The 15,092-nt window shown below is 42.3% G+C and overlaps 3 protein-coding genes across 3 annotated transcripts; 1 reads left to right on the top strand and 2 right to left on the bottom strand.

Moving 5' to 3' along the window:
* Positions 1–661: 661 nt before the first annotated feature.
* LOC124335980 (adhesive plaque matrix protein-like) lies at positions 662–1,771 on the bottom strand. Its single transcript, XM_046789482.1, has 3 exons — positions 1,685–1,771; positions 1,449–1,592; positions 662–1,372 (listed from the first exon to the last, which is right to left on the bottom strand). The coding sequence occupies exons 1-3, from the start codon at positions 1,688–1,690 to the stop codon at positions 788–790; spliced, it is 735 nt and encodes a 244-aa protein (XP_046645438.1). The 5' UTR covers positions 1,691–1,771; the 3' UTR covers positions 662–787.
* A 5,988-nt stretch (positions 1,772–7,759) lies between these two features.
* Positions 7,760–8,530, bottom strand: LOC124335981 (cuticle protein 8-like). Its single transcript, XM_046789483.1, has 3 exons — positions 8,468–8,530; positions 8,301–8,399; positions 7,760–8,223 (listed from the first exon to the last, which is right to left on the bottom strand). Exons 1-3 carry the CDS (start codon positions 8,480–8,482, stop codon positions 7,870–7,872), a joined length of 468 nt encoding a protein of 155 aa, XP_046645439.1. The 5' UTR covers positions 8,483–8,530; the 3' UTR covers positions 7,760–7,869.
* Positions 8,531–13,198: 4,668 nt separating this feature from the next.
* On the top strand, positions 13,199–14,321 carry LOC124338140 (adhesive plaque matrix protein-like). The gene is made up of 3 exons (XM_046792214.1): positions 13,199–13,299; positions 13,412–13,525; positions 13,592–14,321. Exons 1-3 carry the CDS (start codon positions 13,294–13,296, stop codon positions 14,189–14,191), a joined length of 720 nt encoding a protein of 239 aa, XP_046648170.1. The 5' UTR covers positions 13,199–13,293; the 3' UTR covers positions 14,192–14,321.
* The last annotated feature ends 771 nt before the right edge of the window (positions 14,322–15,092 follow it).

Here is a 15,092-nt window from a genome sequence, read left to right as displayed (position 1 = left end):
TCATCTGCCCAATTCAACCTTCGCCATCAACATCAACGCTCGCCCACAAGAAATGCGTTTATAGATCACTTGTCAATAATGTTGTCATGCATGCGCAATATTCGGCATCTTTTTATCAATAAATTGTTTTATGGGAACCTCCTCTTGTTCACCGATTTGTTTTCAGTTTTTAGTTCCAGCTGTTGAGTTCAGTAATGGTTTTCTTATCCAAACGACGATCGATTCATTAAAAACAGTAGTGACACATAAAAAACGGCTTGGCATTGAGAATGCTGTGAACAAATTCATGGTACAACTATCTACACAACAGCTATAGTAGTATATATAGTGTACGGTCTATGGTGGGATTGGTTGCCATGCGATATTATAATTCGATCGTGCAGTTGGTTTAAGGTATTATGTTTTTTTACGTATAGGTTTAATTTATGTTTCAACTCCACGTATACATCGTAGACTAAAAATCTATAAAACTAACAACTTCTGAAAAGGGCAAGACTCTCACTTTCTCTCGAATCAATTCGTGTGGCTGTCGGTAGCTGTTATCATTTTATGGGCTCCACTGCCCTTGATCTTTACGCTAGATATTATAATTGGCGAATTCCAGAGAAACCCACAACGACTGCGCATACCAGATTAGAAAATAACATCGACACTGATTAGATTTCGTATGACAAAATGTAAATTTTATTTATGGAGCAGTTGTCATGATTAAGTATATAAATTGGTTTCGTATAAATATTATGCGTACATGTTGGACAAACACTAATGATTTTAAACCACGAAGGATTTAAACTGCAACATCAGTTGTAACCTCTGGTTCGGCAACAGCGGCTGCCTTAGCAATAGGTTCGGCAACAACAACAGGTGCCTCAGCGACGACGGGCTCAGCGGCAGCTTCAACCTTTGGAGCGGGGGCTTCAGTGGCAGCTTCGGTGGTGGTTGGTGCGGGGTAGCTTGGCCTGGGGTAGCTGGGGTACACCGGGCGAGGGTAGCTGGGATAAGAGGGCTTGGGGTATGAAGGATAAGCTGGAGCAGAATAAGAAGGATAGGCGGGCTTTGGAGCGTAAGCTGGCTTTGGGTAGGATGGCTCAGGGTAGGAAGCCTTTGGGTAAGCTGGAGCGGGATATGCGGGCTTGGGGTAGGCTGGGTAGGCGGGTTTGTATTCGGGGTATTTGGCTTCTCCTTCATATTTCACGTCGGCGACGTAACCATAGTCGTCCGCTTTGTAGGTGACGATCTGTCGTCGGCCGTCGGGGAGATTGACGTAATAGGTTCCAGTCACAACTTTGCCATCGCTAGTTTCCTTGTGGCCAAAGTCGTTGTAGCTTGGTTCATCCAAAACGGCCCAGTCAAACGAGTATGGCATAGGGGCCTATCGAAAAGACGATACAGTTATTTAAGAGAAAATATGGAGTGATGTTGTAAAATTTAAACTGGAGAATGCTTACGTAGTCGTAAGATTTTCCGTAAGATGATGGATAGGAAGGTGCCGGATAGGCAGGCGCGGGGTATGCTGGCTTGTAAGCCGGTTTCGGGTAATAGGGACTTTCAGCAGCCAAAGTGACGACTGCCAATGCGGCGACGATGAGGAACTGGAACGAAAATAGAAAAAGTTATAATCCAAATTGGCGTAATACCTTAAGAAAAAATGTTAGTAAAATATCGTAGGTTCAAATAATCTCACTTTCATGGTGGCAAAGAGAGGATTGTTGTGTCTACAATTGTTCAAAAGATGCGAACACACTGATGGATTTCAAGTTCGCCATCGTCCTTTATTTATACTCGATCATCGTGTTCCAGAAAGAAAAAAGGGCGGGGTGTTAACGTTTTCCCCCCAAGTCTGTGGCATTATTCGGATTAGGGAGGAACTATAGCAACTCATAAAAAGAAACAAGGTCTTAAAAAAAAGACATATAAAGAAAATGGTCCCTATATTCGATTTGGCTCCCGCCGATTCGTCTCGGACTACCTAGCCTATATACACCCACCCAATTCGTAAACTCAGCAGACTACGTATACCGCGGGTGGTGCTACTCTCCCTTTCTGTTTCTCCTCCCCCTAGTACAGTGTTTCTGATGTGCCGTTGTACAACTATAGTCCCGCTGAATACTGTAAGTATCTTGACCTCCTCCCACTTCGCCTTCTCGTTACGGTCTTCGTCATCTTGCCGAATTTGTACGTAATACACCAGCAGTCTGCATGCCCCCCTTCTCCGAGTAAGGAATCAAAGGTCTTTTGGGCTATTCCTCCAATTTACTTTTTTTTATTGTTATTATTCCTCTCATTTATTTATTTTGAATTGATGTTTACGAGATCGAAACTCTGCAGTTCTAATGGGCTAATAGCTTTTTTTTTACTCCTTTCACTTTCCATTTGGCGCCTGAGCAGCTCCATTCTTTTCTCACATCCGTTCAAAGCTGTTTTCCATCGGCGAAATACAGCAACTGGCGAACATGATTTCATTTGATTCAAAAAGGATACATAAAGTCATAAACAAATATAATAATGGTTATTACGATTGATAAGAGGACATGGATTTAATGGTTGACGGAGCACGCGCAATTGTTTTTCACCTAACTACTACGTGGAAAAAAAAAGAATTCATCTCAATAAATCATATTTGGGTGTCAAGGGAATCAAGAGAAACAAACAAAATTACGTTTTGGTCAAGCGCTGTTCCGGCTATTGATTCCGGAACAGTATAATAATAGTGCTCCCCTTTTTTCCCCCAATGTTTCCCCCACGCAAATAATAAGAAACGTCAAACGGTATTACACACGTTCAATGGTATCTTTCCAATTTTCAAGGTTTCATATCAAACTCAAACAAGCCTGCGTAATGTAGTAGACGATGTAGCAAGAGCTGCATTGTGTACACACACAGACTGGCTATTACGTGTCTGGCACCGCGCAAAACCGCACGATTGACATCTAAAGTAGTTACGTCATTCATATACATACACAGCCTACCTTGAAAAAATTGGTCGAATAATGGAAGTTAGCCCGTGGGCGATCTATCCGCTTCTCATCTCTGCAACGACGTTTACGCTTCACAGCCGGCTGCCGACGGCGTATGATTGTTGTTAACCTTCTTGTCGCTCTATCTTTTCTTTTCTTCCGCTCGAGCGTGCTGAGCTATTGAAATGATTTGTACCGAACAATGAAACACAACGACGAAAAGGAAGGCGCGCCCTGTGTTTTATTTTGAGACTCCGTTTATTGTCACCCAACAATCTTCGAGTGACAGCAGCACAGTAAGAGAAATAATAAAGCGTGCTGTCTATATAACAGTTTGTGTTTCGAAAGAACAAAGGATATTGCTGACGAGAAAGCGCCCAAACGAAAAGGATATGTATCCAGCGAAACATCGTCGCGCGTTAAACAAGAAAAAAACAAAAAAATCAAATGCTTTTGATTGTTTTTCTTTATTTCGAAATAATGCGCTACATGCGTCTGCCAACGCGCGAAAGACGTACAAACGGAATAAAATGAGGTGAACGAAATTCGAATTTCAAATTGGCGCGTGGCCTTCGGGCAAGGTGTGGACCATCGGGACCATCGGCGCCTTCCAGCCCACCCGACTCTCTGCGAGAGTGGAATCGGGGAGGGGCTGGAAGGCATCTCTTCTTTAAAAAAAAAAAAAAATAACGCTATACATAAGTATTTAATGTGTGACGTAATCGGCAGCAGGTTGGCGGTTGGGCGCGGACGGAAAATGTAGGTCACCTGCTCAGCCTTTTTTTTTCTTGTTCGGGGATGTAAAATACATGTTACACTTTTTTTTTCTCCTCTCAGCAAGAGCTTTGTATATTATACCTAATAGTGAGGCTTCTCACTCTCATCCAAAAGGAAAAGAATAATAATAAAAAAGAACACGGCGCTGCTACTACGACTTTTTGATCGAGGCCGTTTGTGTGTGTTTACTCGACCAACGGCTTCTATCCCATCCAACCGTTGCTCTACTTACGGGTCTCAGGTAAGTGCGACGCACAGGGGAACTACTGCGGTGTTATACTCTGCAGCTGTTGCCATGGTAATACACTTTTAGTTTCATTTCGTCTGGGAATGAAGAGGACTGACTCTGTCCTCCAACTTTGGCCTTCGGCAGATCCGCCCACCTACTGCGCGACAGACCGGAGATACACCATCGCCCCTCCTGCGAAAGATCAGTAATAAGTACAGCGTAGTGCCACCCATAGTTTATCATCACTGACATTTTTTCATGCATAACCAAGCGTCCGTTTTGGTCGACATTTCCCCCGTCTGCTGGCTGGTTCTTTTCAAAAGAGAAATATCTCCGTGTAAGGATTTGAAAATTATACATGGGTACCGATTTTCAACCTTTTAGTTAAGCAAAATCCCAAAGCAGCTGGGCGAAACCGCACTAAATTGTTGCTGTACCTATCCCGTTTGTTTTGCTTACATCATTATGAATTTCCCTTGGCTTCCCAAGATTTAAATGAGCAATAATACCCCCCTCATCTTGCTGTTACGCAATCTACGGCTGGCTGACTTCTCCGCAACGACGGCAATGGTCACGCCAACTTGGTGCTGCTATTGGGAGGCGCGTTACACAGACCGCAGTACTACATTTGTATATACTGGTTTGCAATTACACTCATCCTCTTAACAAAGTCCAACTCGAACAAAGCGAGATGACGACGAATAAGTTGGATGATTATTATCGACCGGATGTGCTGCTTTCGTGACTTCGAGCTGTTAACATTTTAAACATGTTCAACTGAGTCAGGTAAATATATACCTGCCGAGATTTTGTGATGCCCCACAAGGTCAGGCGACTCTTTTTCGTTATTCACACCAGCAACGAGAGTGCCAACGACGTTTTGAACCGCGTGAAAATCTGGCGGTCACGTAACTGACCCGATTCCCACTGCCACGTGAATTCCGGGCTTCTGCGTCGTTCACGTATACATTTTGTCCGCTTGTTAAAAAAAAACAAAAAAACAACAAAAATGTTTGTTTGAAATTACGAAAAAAATAATAAAATGAACTCATTTTAGCCGAGGGGAGACTTTGTCAAAATTTGTGCGAAAGAAATTCCGTGCGCTCTGACGCACGCAGGCAATCATCATCGACATTTAGCTTATCTATATACTATTACCACGCTGTCCGTAATATTACCTGGAAACAGAACTCCGCTGTGGTATGGCCAAGGAGAGTTAACGGAACGTAAACACGGACGTAAAAAACAAAAAATGTATTTTTGTTTTTCTTCGACGAAATCATGACGAAACTGCCAGCAGATGCGTGATGACGCTAGCCGGCAGTGACATGAGTGCGCGATTTTCCCTTTCACACAGTAAGGGGTTTTACCGGTTTTTAAATAGTTTGGCTGCATTTTATTTTTGGCAAATAATTACTGTCGTGAATGGACGTTGGAATTGAAAAGAGGAAAGTTCTTTTCTTTCTTCTTTCAATTGGACATTTTTTTGTTCTTTTTTTTATTTTTTACAAAATTTAATTGGAAAATATGACAGAGAATAACGCGGGTCGATTTCAACTTGTCAAAACAAAAAATGAAATCTATTTGCGGTTTCTTGTGGATCAATTCAGACCGGTGTTTCGTGATTTCCTTTTGTGAAAAAAATGGCCACATGATGGTTGAAACGTTTTCATCCATCAGTCCCAATGGATATGGCACGTCTCATTTGCGCTTCCTTATGCATTACCGGGAGACATTGTATACGTTTTTGGTATATATAATTTCCCTGACGAGGAAAAAAAAAACAAAAGAGAATCGTGACGTTTAGATTGTCGAAAAAGTATTAAACCGGCAAAACGCAAAGCTCTGTTTGTTTTTGTTCCGCAGACGATATATATTTCCCAGAAAGAAAATAGCACACGGTTTTTTTTTTTTTTTTTTTTTTTTACAGTTTCGAAAGGATGTGCGAATACAAGAAGACAAAAAAGAAACTTTCATCGGCGCCGCCGGCCGGATTCTTCGCATTACGTTGACGAGCGCCACTATATACCACACAGCACGGCGACCTATACGTTATACATATAATAGAGCGCGTTTTCCCCTTCCACCTTTGATTATATTGTTCTTCAACATTTTGTTGCACGCGGGATTTCTTTTTCGTTTTGCGAGCGAGTCGGCAACAATTTCGCCGGGGAAAACACCAAGGCACAGAGGGGAGGGCAGTCAAAGACAACAAACAAGGGCAAAAAAGAACAAAAAAAAAAATAACCAAAGCAATTTAATAACGGGCGTCGGACAAAACAGAACGGACGCGCGTCTTCCAAGGCCGGCCGTCAGCCAAAATATATAGGCTAATATACATGGTATATACGAACGCTAGAAGAATTATAGATCGTCGCTATATAGAGAAACAGAGGGAGAAAAAAAGAATTCAGAAGAACATTAGGTGACGTCACAACGTGAACGCATTCTTCTCCTCGTCAGCGCACAAACCCACTCGTTTGTATTCTTGCGTTTCTAAGCTTATTTGTTGCAATAACGTAGCTAGCTATATGTACAAAATCAGTTCCAGATTTGATATTATGGGTTCTCCGTTGCTTTTTTGAAAAGAAAACATGAAAATACCATCTGGGCGAAAAATTGATGGCCACGCCTAGTATATATCTGCACAGCAACGGTTTCGTGCATTATGCATCGAGTTTATCTCTGTCTGTCTGCTGTTGTGCCATCTGCACTGCTGCTATGGAGGAGTTGACCAAAAACGGCAACACTCCCCTGGTCGCCGTAAAAATAACAGAAACAAAAAATGAAGCAAGAATCGAAAAGAACGGAGATGACGAAATATAGCCTATAGTATACATCCAGGAGCTCGTTTTGTTGGCTATAAAAGATTACAATCCAGATCAACCAATAAAGGCATGATGATGGGTTATTTATACGATCGGTTCGGATCTATCTGATGACGACCGCCTTATTCGGTCCCACTGACTGGCAGTCGTTAAAAAATGATGTCCCTAAAAAGCATTCGAGATTCAATCAGCGCGTGAGTCGTGACGAGAGGCTTTCTTATACATGTATTGGCTTCTGAACTCAATGATCGGCTGAAAGTGAGACATATTCATTCCAAGTCGGCGCTCGTCAGCCCGCGTATTGAAAATAATGCACACGCACAAAAGAATACACAGAGCCTTTCCCTTTAGTATAATATAGACATACGTACTATAGCTATTGGGCGGAGAGCTATAAGTCACCATGACTCAGAAAGTGAAGTAACGCAAAACTAGGCACACAACGAGCGATGTGACGGTGTCTGAAAGCAAATAATATCCACGGGCTACATGATACCGCTCTTCGGGAAAAGTCCTTTTTGACTTTGACTTTCTTCCGGTGAATAACCACAACGCGCACGAGTGGAAATCATTCGAAATTCCTGAAATAATAATTTGCAGATAATTTGTTTCTTTCTTTCTTTTTTGTCAGTGTCCGCGGATGAGAAAACACGTCGTTTGACAATTATGGTTAACAAGGCTCGTCAAACTACTTGACTAATGTAAAAATCCGTCGGAGAACAAAATTGTCTTGTTGGATAGCGATGAATAGGCCGCATTCTAGGTGTGTGTGTGTGGCTAATGCAAAAGAAAACCGTAGCAGGAGGCGAGAGAGAGAGAGAAAGTGAAACCCCGCCAACAATTGGCCGTGAATTATTTGGCGGCTGCCGGGAGCGACAGACGATGGGTGGCACGCCTTCAAGCTGAAGTCTGAAGGACAACGGTATATAATATGCAAACACATCTCAATAAGCCAAACGAAGCGCCGGTCACGCCATCGAAACATTTATTCGAAATCCAGCCTCGTCTATAATACATATGCCAAATAGTTTTACAAGCAATGAGTGGGCAAGTTTAGGAAAAGGTGACGCTTATTCATTCATTCGTAACGGGCATTTTGTTCAAGGTCTTTATAATCTTTTTGGGCCGGGATTATTGATGCCGTGGTTGTTTCTACGCCGGAGTAACTTGGCGTGTTATTATCGTACGAGGAAGATGAAGTTCGGTATTCCGGATATTTGGAGATGGCCTCGCCTTCGTACTTGACTTGGGCAACGTATCCGTTGTCGTCGGCTCGGTACGTGACTATCTGAGTGCGGCCGTCGGGCATGGCGACACGGTAGGATCCGCTGGTTACCTTGCCATCGCTTTCTTGCTGATGCGAGTAGTCGTTGTTAGTCGCTTCGTCCTTCACCGACCAGGCAAAGCTGTGGGGCATCGCTGGAGTTGCTGCCTGAAAATTCAAATTCACACGGGTTATAAGTTTTTTTTATTGGCGGATTAAAAAACGGTAAAAGTTTGTATTTGAACCTCGTATGGCGGCTTGGATGCTTCGGGAGCGTAGTTAGGCTGTTCTTCTGCCGCAATCAAAGTGGCAACCAATAAAATGAAGGACGAAATTCTTTGGGCCTGTATGGAAACGAATTATTTGCTATAGAAATGAATTACGTTAGTTAAAATTTGTATCAATAAAAGACCTTAGACTGATGCATGACGATGATGTTGGAGGAGCTGATCAGAAAGACTAGTGCTTTTATCGTGTTGACTTATCCCTCTTATATAGGCCTACTACTTGTTTCCACCCTGGGACTATATGATGTGTGGTGATACAATATTGTCGATGATAACAAATTAGTGTTTTAATTGTGTACCCCGGTGGGAAAACAATGTTGAAAAGAAAAAATTGAAACATAGGGGGAAAACAAAACAACAATTGTGCTGTTACGCGTTCACTTTTGTGGTCGTCGTCACGCCCGGACTTTTCCCCCGATGAGGAAAACAAAACAACAAAAAACAAAAAATTCTCCGTGCTCTTCCTTTTTTCTTTAATGTGTTTCTTGTTCATTTCCGCTGCTCTTTATTTCCCATTACTACACATTATATTGCCGTCGAAAGATGTTTGTGTTGCATTACGCAACCGCCATGGCTTATTGCAAATGCCGCGCATGGAAAGCGCTGGATATGTGCGCGGGTGGGATGCCTTCCGGCGCCGTGATATGACACGCTCGATAAAAAAAGACGAACTCCGCTTTTCTCTCTTTTGCGCGTTTTCCGTTTTCGTATTGTTTCGCGTTTGGTCATTGCGACTTTTCGCCGTCATCATCGCCGCTTATGGCGACGGCGCTGTTCAGGGGAAAAAAATTTCACTTGCGACCACACCCCGTGACATCCCCAATTGCAAAGACTCTCCATATTTGAAACTGTATAGTATAATCATGCTTTTTTATATGATTTGATTGCCCGGTATGACCAATATCTATTGTCTTTATATATTCAAGCCGGGCTTTACGATGTAGTACCCCATGAATATTCGCCATGTGTAATTTCAAAAGGGACTCAATCTCCTTAGCACTAGAAAAAATAATCTAAGAGACTTCAAAGTCGTTTTGCGCTTTTGTTGTTGTTCCCTCGGTGTTTAATGGCCCGTTTATGGGCTAGTGGGGAAAAGAAGGACGACATCGTGAAACTCAGCCATAAGGCCGTATAGAATTCCTCTGAGGCATTAGGGCGTGTCTGGCCACACGTCGTGAAAAAAAAAAAGAGAACCGGCGGCCAGCAGCAATCTGGCCAAGTGGCTTCTAGCTGCAAGCCTCTATAGAACGTAAACAATCGGAATATTATTTTTTATTATCAAAACAAAAGGAACGCATCGCATATATTATAGATAGATATATATGCCGTCCTATTTCAACGCCATCTTTTTTTTTGCAGCCGATAGATCCGATCGCGCTTCGCAATGATCGCTGCCGGAGGTTCGTGATCCGTGGCGATTCGCTCTTAACTGTCCCCCTCCAACGGGTTTGTGGGTTGTTTACGACGATGGCCTTCGCCTTGATTGCCCTAGCTTGTATATAGGCGATGCTGAACTATAGAAGCGGACGAGTGAAACTTGACGGCAACGATTATGATCCGCTCTATAATTCCTGCAGATCTACGCGAGCGAGAGGCTGTTGGGGTTTCTATTTATTGGCTTGATGGCCACGCGGCATTCGTGCTGTACTCCAGTGAAAGCCTCGATCGATGTCAGTCCCGCGTCCTGTTGAATGAGATCGAAATCTCTATAGATTGAATCCCGCATTCTCTCTCCTTTCATCTCCCCGTTATTTTATTGACACGCTCAACTTGCGAATCAGTTCTGGCCATCTCTGGCGAGAAAAGCGCTACAAAGTAGTTCATCATCTGACTTCTTGAATTGGCCGTGACCGTTGCTGATTCCTTCGAATGGAGAGCACGCACACTCAAAATAAATAAAGCAAAAGAGTGTTTTCTCTTTTTCTCATTGCTGAGAGAAGATAAAGTCGAGAAGAAGTAGAAAGAAATAAAAAATAAAAAGTCAAAATGGTAATTCCGCAAGGTGGAGGAGAGCAAAAGAGTTGATAATCAACAGCGCCAGTTCCATAAACGGGTAGATACCTTAGCGTCGTATAACGAGGTACGTAACCTACTCTTTATTTTCACCTTGTGTTCTAGATTTCTGTTACAATTCGCGCGGTTCTCAATTTGAAATATTAAAACACTTTTCGGCAATTAGATTTGGAATGTGAAATTCCACGCAACGGGGTGTGACAGTGACGGAAAACGCAGCAGTCAAGTCCGGTGATGACCAGTATATTTGACATTTTATGCGTTGCGCGTGTTGTTATTTGAGGCTTCGAAATTTTTCGGTCGACCTCCGACTGTGAAATTATTACGGCAGACCTGGGCGGAGGGCACCGACAACTTCTCTGCGGGGCAATCGTAACAAACGACCTGTCTCCTTTGATCGTCACCCTCTTTTCTCTCTTGATTGTATAGATTGAACTGATGACGTGCTGCTGGATCGCAGGGATTTGTAAATCCCCTTTTCCCCGCTTCCCACACAGACTCCAAATATTCCGCCTCTGTGCTTTGGACCCGTTTGTACCGCAAGCGCAACTGATTTGGTTGTATCTGATGAACTCTTTGTTCCTTGTATATACGTCGTCTATATACAACAAAGTATACAGCAGCGAAAAGATGTATACCGCTCTCGATTTCTAAGAGAATATATAGAAGCGCGGGGATGTTGTTGCGTCACGACTTTCTTTACAGCGCCGTTATACCCGTGAATGGTAGGAAGCTAAATCCGTTATCCGTTCTTTTTTATTTCCAAATGTATTATCGTGTTTTAATATGCCAGACGCAACAGACAGCCAACTAATTGCGTATATCACATTTCTGTTTTGTTTTTTAATCTAGTTTTTTTTTGTGGCATCGTCAAAATTCCTTTAAAATAAAATTTGGGAGAAAAACTGGGTCTTGAATACGCGCGGTCTCAAGGCTGTGTCCGAGACTCTTTAAAGTAAAAAAAAAATAAAAAGACCAATTTGATTTTCTGAACGCCCTTTTTGTTATGTAGGGCCGTCACCTGTTGCGCATTAGCGCAGTACTCGCTGTGCGTTTGCGGCTTAATTACTTTTGATAAGGTACTGCTGTGCAAGGCACCCGAAGCTGGTCGCAACAAGCGGTAGATGGCACAGGTTTTAGACGGCCGAGAAGAGGGGCTATATCCTATCTATCCTCCCTTTTGTCCACAGACCCGAAAGCTTTTAAAAAAAGAATAGGAGCGCGGACGACTATTATTCATCGGATGGCCGAATTTTCACTTTTGGGAAAGCCTTGCTATATATTCTATTGGACCCGGTAACAACAACATTAACAACGTTTGTACTTGGAACACCTTCGGTATTTGTGCCAAGATGCGTGCGAATTTTCGAGCCAATACATTGCTGGCTGGTGTGGCGTTTCAGGGTTGTCCAGCACATGACTATTGTCCATTGATAATCACAAATCGTCTATCGCTGGAAGCGGTAGAGATTTTCGGATTCTCTTTAAATTCAAGCTGGTGCGAAATAATCTCACGGCCATGCTGCTCACCTGATCAGTTCAGATGCAGGCATTTGTATCTTTGACAATCTCAAGGTTTTCAATTAGCGAATACCGCACTTTCAATTATTATTTTTTATTATTGCTGGAAGCAGGCTGGAAGTGATGATTGTCAATAGTTATTGCTGGAGCACAGTCGAGTTCGTTTGCTTTTAGGTCGAGTCGTGAGGCTGAAATCAATGGCAACGTAAAACACTATACACCATTGGGGAAAAACCAAACGTGCTTTCGGGAGCTTTTAGGTCATGCGAGTGACGATGTCAACGTCTGTTACTCTTGCTGTTACTTCGGTAGAAATGTTTATCAAGTTAAAGAGACCGTAAAATTATGTAGGGTAACCGCTGATACATTATGAAAGGCACTCACAACTTCCACTGCTGGGTGGCCTAGTTGATTTCTTTAGAGATCCCATCAAGTCCTATAACTCTGTTGGACAAGACGTAGATTTGCGTCATTGCTGTGGCCTTGTCTACTCGAACGGACTTCACTCTCGTCTAGGTATATACTCCGATGATTTGGTCCGCTCTCACTTGTGCAATGCATTGGCGCATAGGAATTGCCCATTTCACACTTCATACCAGAGCGTACCAGAGTATATCAAAAACATATGTCTGTGCGATCCTAACAACTAAAAAGTCGGAATTTTGCTGATTCAGTGAGAAAATAAGATAGCGATTGGTCATATTTTGGGGTTGTTTGATTTGTTACGATATTGTGAGATATGTAGGCTATACCTAGGCTTTTTACATCCTTGGCTGCGCGCTGTGAAGCAGCAACAGCATCAAAAAATGCATCTCTTCAGATATCTCGGCCTTCGCATTATTGTTCATCAAAGCGGTATATCAAATGCATTGTGCTGTAGACGATGTTTCACTTTCAAAGTTGCTCAAAGGATTCGTATACAATCTTTCACTTTACGATTATTCGGAGCTCTGGTTCTACATCACCTATCTTATGAAGGACTAGCTATGTAGCTACATAAGATTTTGTTTATTGGGAATTTTGAATTGAACAGAATAATAAGTCGGAATTAAATCGGAATTGGCAAGAGCAGAGTAAAAATAAACGCGGATAAGCTGTATGGTAGTAAAGAATTTAATGATTTTTTTTCTTTTTAACACTAGATGATTGTTATCATTAGCTGAATCAGGTGCGCGCTGTATACAGCGCGTTGGTATAGTACAGCAGTTTCCTTTTTTTGTTTTCTTTTATGAGTTGCCAGTTCCTCCCTTTTAGTCGAATTTCTCGGACTTGAATGGTAAGGTGTTGCTAATACCACGCCTTTTTTTGTGAATGGCCAACAGAACCAGTATAAATAAAGGCAGTGACGAGCTTGAGATTCATCAGTGTATCCAATCCTCTGAACAATCTCAGACACTAGTAATATTCTTGAGCCAACATGAAAGTGAGTTCGTACATTTTAATGCCATCTCATATTTTCAACATTAAGAATTATAGAGAGAAGATCAACAAATTAACGAAAAATTGGGTTTCAATTTTCTAATTTAAATCTATAGTTCGTCATTATCGTCGCTTTGGCAGTTGCTGCACTTGCCGCTGAAAAGCCGTACTACCCCAAACCAGCCTATCCGGCACCAGCTTATCCATCATACGAAAAATCTTACGATTATGTAAAAAGCTTTAGTCGATCTTATAATTAATATTTTTGAAATGCTGCAATAATTTCTCTTTTCTAGGCCCCCATGCCATACTCATTTGACTGGGCCGTTTTGGATGGACCAAGCTACAACGACTTTGGACACAAGGAAACCAGCGATGGCAAAGTCGTGACTGGAACCTATTACGTCAATCTCCCCGACGGCCGACGACAGATCGTCACCTACAAAGCGGACGACTATGGTTACGTCGCCGACGTCAAATACGAAGGCCAGGCCAAATACGACGAATACAAGCCCGCATACCCAGCCTACCCCAAACCCGCATACCCCGCTCCAGCTTACCCAAAGGCTTCCTACCCTGAGCCATCCTACCCCAAGCCAACTTATGCTCCAAAGGCCGCCTATCCTTCTTATTCTACTCCAGCTTATCCTTCATACCCCAAGCCTTCTTATCCCAGCTACCCTCGCCCGGCATACCCTAAGCCAAGTTATCCCGCCCCGACTACCACCGAGGCCGCCACTGATGCTCCCGCTCCAGTTGTAGAGAAAGTCGCAGAAAAGATTGAGGAAGTCGTTGCTGTTGAACCTGTTGCTGAAGTAGCCGTTGCTGCCGAGGCTGAGATTGCCGTTGCTGCGGAACCAATTGCCGAGCCAGAGACTTCAACCGATGCCGTTTAACTCCTCAGACGATTAGCCCTATAAATATTCTTCGCAAGAACATTCATAATTTATGTAAAGCCATCCTGTTTTCCGTTTTTTTCTGCAATTATGCCAATTGCCTCATGAATACAATTATCGTTATATTCAATGAAAGACAATGACTGTAGTATTTAATCAGTATATGATAAAGGTTACGTTAGTTCAATCCGCACTCATCCAGCACAGTTTCGATTTCACATTCCATTATTTGCATTTATTAGTTTTCAACGCGGCTTTTTAATAAGTTTCTAATTTACTTTCCTTTTGTCTTCTTCATTGTTATTAGAAAGTAAACGAAAGGATGAGATAGCATAAGAAAATTGTTAAATTCAAGTAGAGCACTCAGGACAAAAAGTGATGAAAATTAATTTGATGCTCATATTTTATGGACCGTTAATTTTCTCGTTCGTCCTCTCCTGTGTGCTTGCGGTCTCGCAGGAAAATGAGGAAAAAATCGAAGATGAGAAAAAGTGTTGAGAAAACTAGGAAATGTCATAGAGAATGGGTTGCGCAATTTTATGGAGATTAGAGAAACAATTATGATTATTTTACGCAGGTGAAAAGGAGAGGAAAAATAATAAGTAGAACAGCATGAGGGGAAAGTCAACAGTAATAACCTATAATAACAGCCGAACGTCAGCGGATATTGTCTTGGGAAATATTTCTGCTCTATTGCGTTACCAATTAAATATAGTTTCCTAATTTTTATGCTAGAACAAGCGATCACAATGTTTATACGTTTTGTTTGATAGAAAATAATATGGCTGTAGATTTCACTGTTTAATGATTCACATGATGGGCATTTTCGTTCTTCTTGGACTGTGTTCTACTAGGAATTCAAAATTTTCAAAATTTCAAACCAATTCTGGTATTGACTCTG

This window comes from Daphnia pulicaria, chromosome 4 (genome assembly GCF_021234035.1).
Source record: "Daphnia pulicaria isolate SC F1-1A chromosome 4, SC_F0-13Bv2, whole genome shotgun sequence".
Lineage (NCBI taxonomy): Eukaryota > Metazoa > Arthropoda > Branchiopoda > Diplostraca > Daphniidae > Daphnia > Daphnia pulicaria.
Note: the sequence above shows the minus strand (reverse complement) of the source record. Positions and strands in the feature narration are given on the sequence as shown.